The sequence below is a fragment of the Hypomesus nipponensis genome, chromosome 27 (assembly GCF_054491055.1).
Source record: "Hypomesus nipponensis isolate SF chromosome 27, ASM5449105v1, whole genome shotgun sequence".
NCBI classification, from domain to species: domain Eukaryota; kingdom Metazoa; phylum Chordata; class Actinopteri; order Osmeriformes; family Osmeridae; genus Hypomesus; species Hypomesus nipponensis.
The window spans coordinates 14,279,194-14,283,833 of NC_140387.1; the positions used below are offsets into that span (position 1 = coordinate 14,279,194).

Below are 4,640 nucleotides of genomic sequence, written 5' to 3' on the forward strand. Positions count from 1 at the left end.
ACAGAGATAAGGTAAGGTCTTAATGCGTACCAGTAATATTAGTGTCATTGCACAGTTAAAAACTGTCAGAAATATGGGAGTTACATCATGTGTGAGAACTTTTGGTGTGCTATAGTTGGAAGAGAAGCCTTAAGTAGGCTACCTGTGTGCCTTAGCAGTTGCCAGATACTTGCAGGTAAACACCGTCTTGTATTCACAGAAGTGTTCACAATTTTCCATCTGCAAAATTGAGAAAACTGAACTTGAGAACTTCCTCAAGCAACAGTGGGCCAAAGTTTCAGAAAATGAAGCTTAACCCTAACTTTAAACAAGATGGTCCTTACATGGAAACAAGGGTGAGTTTCTCTTTATTCAGAAGAGTACAGACAGCTGACTGGCTTTTATTTCATAAATGGTGTGAGAGGAAATACTGCTCTGTGAATTGCACCTCATTTGTAGTGAGTAAATGTAATTTTAAATGGATCACTGCTCATAGCATGAAGCCTTTTCTCTCTTCCCTAGGAGTACGGTGCCTCCCTCAGAAGAGATCCCTCCACTCTGACTGAAGGGGAGAGAGGGGTGTACATGGGCCACCACCCGGCCGAGGGCAGGGGTCCCTGGGCTGAGGAGGGTGGACCTCCCTATAGAGAGAGCAGGACCACCAGACTGGGAAGGCTGGAGCCTGTTGAGCGGAGGGCACCAACATACCAGGAGGAACTAGAACAGCAGGTGAGCCCCCCTCCCTTCTATGAGTTGGGATACTGTACAGAAATACACACAATACTGTAAATAGTATTGATTCTGCTCATAGATTAGTGATTGGTATTGAAGGTACAAACTCACCAAAACATGGACTGAACTATGATACATGGAAATTTCTTGATCAACTTTGAGTTGAGATTCTGTGTTTAACCTCGGTCTATGTTTGAAACAAGTAGAGCAATGATGGTGGGCATGTAATGTTTTGACGTGAATGGTACAGAGAATGGAGGAGTGAATGTTTTGGTCAGATCAATTGTAAAAGTTGTAGATTGATATCGATTTTTAACATCATTTGTAAGTTAGTTTGATTCATCCCATTTAGACCGTCTCACCCAGTGAAAGTCAGTCTTACGTTCATGATGATGTCGGAAATCTATGCTGGGTCTATCCTCAAATCTCTGGTACATGTGGTTCCAGGGGAGTCAGTATTCCTCACCATATTCCTTCAAAATCTTGAATCCCTCCAGATCCAGGAGAACCAGGAGCGCCGGAGGCTGGAAAAGGCAGAGAGGGACCAGGCTGAGGCCAAGATGGAGGCTGAAATGAAGAACTACAACCCATGGGGCCGGGGAGGGTGCGGCGCACCCCTCAGAGACACCCGAGGGGACCTCATTAGTACGTTGTAGCATGTTTCGCTTACCTTCATTGTTGGCTCACCTTTCAGGATCGCATAAGTGGATCTGTGTTAAACTGATGAGAGATACAGGCTCATCCCCATATACACACACACACATGTATGTATATATATATATATATATATATATATATATATATATATATATATATATATATATATACGTGCTCATCTGATCTGTGAAGCCCTCCGTGACATTGTTTGTAAGAAGGGCTATACATATGAATAACATGATTTGATATAGTCACTTTGTAGAGGGCCACATTTTAAACAGTTTTGAAGTCAGGGGTAAAAACGTTTGCTGGTCTGCTGATTTTTACTTTTGAATCTATGTATTTAAAACACTTCTTATGATTTGCCTGTCTAGCTGACCTGAAGCAGATGCACAGGCAGAATGAGGACGCTTGGCTGAACCCTCAGAGAAAAGCCAATGTCACCAGGCCCAACCTGAGAGAGGACAGACTGCCTCCTATCAACACAGTCTCAGGTAGACAGTCACTGCACCAGCTGGCACATTGCAGATAACACATACATTAACGTGCATGGAATACACATGGTTGTAATATATTTCATCTTTGCAGGTTCTGATCATGTCCGGACCAGTGACATTTCCAGGAGTTTGTTTGCTAACCAGCAGACAGGGGCGCACTGGAGGCACCACCTGGCCGAGGGCAGGGGTCCCTGGGCTGAGGAGGGTGGACCTCCCTATAGAGAGAGCAGGACCACCAGACTGGGAAAGGTGGAGCCTGTTGAGTGGAGGGCGCCAACATACCAGGAGGAACTGGAACAGCAGGTGACCTCTTCCCCCCACCTCTATCAGTTGGAATACAGTACCAAAATGCACCAAATGCAATTAGTTCCGCTCACAGATAATGTTTCGGGATCGAAAGAACAAACTCACCATCATGTGGACTGAACAGTAAAACATCGAATGTTCTTCATCAACTTTGAGATGTTGTGGTTGAAATTGAGATGTGGGGACTGAAATTCCAAGGTGGACCTTGTGATGGTGGGCATGTCAGGTTTTGACAGAGAGGGTAGAGAAAAGAGAGTAGGTAGCCTTTTGGTCAGATGAAACAGAGTAGTTGTACATCGAAGTAGATTTGTGGGTTTTTTAATACTTTACTTTAATACACAATGGGCATCCTTCCCATTTAGAGCCTTTAGCGACTCGGTTTCAAAATGAAATAATCATTATGCTTTTATAACCTGATAAAGGTAAATGCAAGACCATCTTTGTTCACAAAGGATGAATTATTCTAGTTGTGCAAGTTGAAAGTCTCATGTTCATGATGATGTCATTGTGTACGCTGACTGAGTCTATCCTCAAACCTCTGGTACATATTGTTCCAGGGGAGTCAGTATTCCTCACCAAATTCCTTCACAACCTTGAATCCCTGCAGATCCAGGAGAAGCAGGAGCGCCGGAGGCTGGAAAAGGCAGAGAGGGACCGGGCTGAGGCCAAGCTGGAGGCCGAAATCAAAAACTATGACCCATGGGGCCGGGGAGGGTGCGGCGCACCCCTCAGAGACAATCAAGGGGACCTCATTAGTACGTTGTAGCATGTTTCACTTACATTCCGTGTTGGCTCACCTTACAGAATTGCATAAGTTGATTGGAGTTCAATTGATGGCAGATATTACTGTGCAAAGTGTCTGACTGTACTTTGCCTGTCTAGCTGACCTGAAGCAGATGCACAGGCAGAATGAGGAAGCTTGGCTGAACCCTGAGGCCTCTCTGAAAAAAGCCACCAGGCCCAACCTGAGAGAGGACAGACTGCCTCCCATCAACACAGTCTCTGGTAGACAGTCACTGCACCAGCTGGCACATTGCAGATAACACATACATTAACGTGCATGGAATACACATGGTTGTAATATATTTCATCTTTGCAGGTTCTGATCATGTCCGGACCAGTGACATTTCCAGCAGTTTGTTTGCTAACCAGCAGACAGGGGCGCACCGGAGGCACCACCTGGCCGAGGGCAGGGGTCCCTGGGCTGAGGAGGGTGGACCTCCCTATAGAGAGAGCAGGACCACCAGACTGGGAAAGGTGGAGCCTGTTGAGTGGAGGGCGCCAACATACCAGGAGGAACTGGAACAGCAGGTGACCTCTTCCCCCCACCTCTATCAGTTGGAATACAGTACCAAAATACACCAAATGCAATTAGTTCCGCTCACAGATAATGTTTCGGGATCGAAAGAACAAACTCACCATCATGTGGACTGAACAGTAAAACATCGAATGTTCTTCATCAACTTTGAGATGTTGTGGTTGAAATTGAGATGTGGGGACTGAAATTCCAAGGTGGACCTTGTGATGGTGGGCATGTCAGGTTTTGACAGAGAGGGTAGAGAAAAGGGAGTAGGTAGCCTTTTGGTCAGATGAAACAGAGCAGTTGTACATCAAAGTGGGTTTGTGTTTTTTTTTTTTTTTATATGTTACTTTAATTCACAAAGGGGATCCTTCCCATTAAGAGCCTATAGCGACTCGGTTTCATAATGAAATAATCTTTATGCTTTTATAACCTGATAAAGGTAAATACAAGACCATCTTTATTCACAAAGGATGAATTATTCTAGTTGTGCAAGTTGAAAGTCTCATGTTCATGATGATGTCATTGTGTACGCTGACTGAGTCTATCCTCAAACCTCTGGTACATATTGTTCCAGGGGAGTCAGTATTCCTCACCAAATTCCTTCACAACCTTGAATCCCTGCAGATCCAGGAGAAGCAGGAGCGCCGGAGGCTGGAAAAGGCAGAGAGGGACCGGGCTGAGGCCAAGCTGGAGGCCGAAATCAAAAACTATGACCCATGGGGCCGGGGAGGGTGCGGCGCACCCCTCAGAGACAATCAAGGGGACCTCATTAGTACGTTGTAGCATGTTTCACTTACATTCCGTGTTGGCTCACCTTACAGAATTGCATAAGTTGATTGGAGTTCAATTGATGTGCAAAGTGTCTGACTGTAATTTGCCTGTCTAGCTGACCTGAAGCAGATGCACAGGCAGAATGAGGAAGCTTGGCTGAACCCCGAGACCTCTCAGAAAAAAGCCCCCAGACCCATCCTGAGAGAGGACAGACTGCCTCCCATCAACACAGTCTCTGGTAGACAGTCATTGCGCCAGCTGGCACACTGCAGACATCACATCATTTCACGCAAATGTAAGACACACGTACACACAATGCATATGACTGTTCTACTTTATCTTTGCAGGTTTTGCCCCTGTCCAGACCTCCATGTTTCCAAACCAGCCAACGCTTC

The 4,640-nt window shown here is 45.6% G+C and overlaps 1 protein-coding gene across 1 annotated transcript; it reads left to right on the top strand.

Annotated features, from left to right (window-relative positions):
* LOC146220888 (uncharacterized) lies at positions 1-2,291 on the top strand. The gene is made up of 6 exons (XM_084693225.1): positions 1-11; positions 200-335; positions 502-708; positions 1,209-1,356; positions 1,743-1,862; positions 1,957-2,291. Exons 2-6 carry the CDS (start codon positions 285-287, stop codon positions 2,289-2,291), a joined length of 861 nt encoding a protein of 286 aa, XP_084549351.1. The 5' UTR covers positions 1-11; positions 200-284.
* Positions 2,292-4,640: the final 2,349 nt, after the last annotated feature.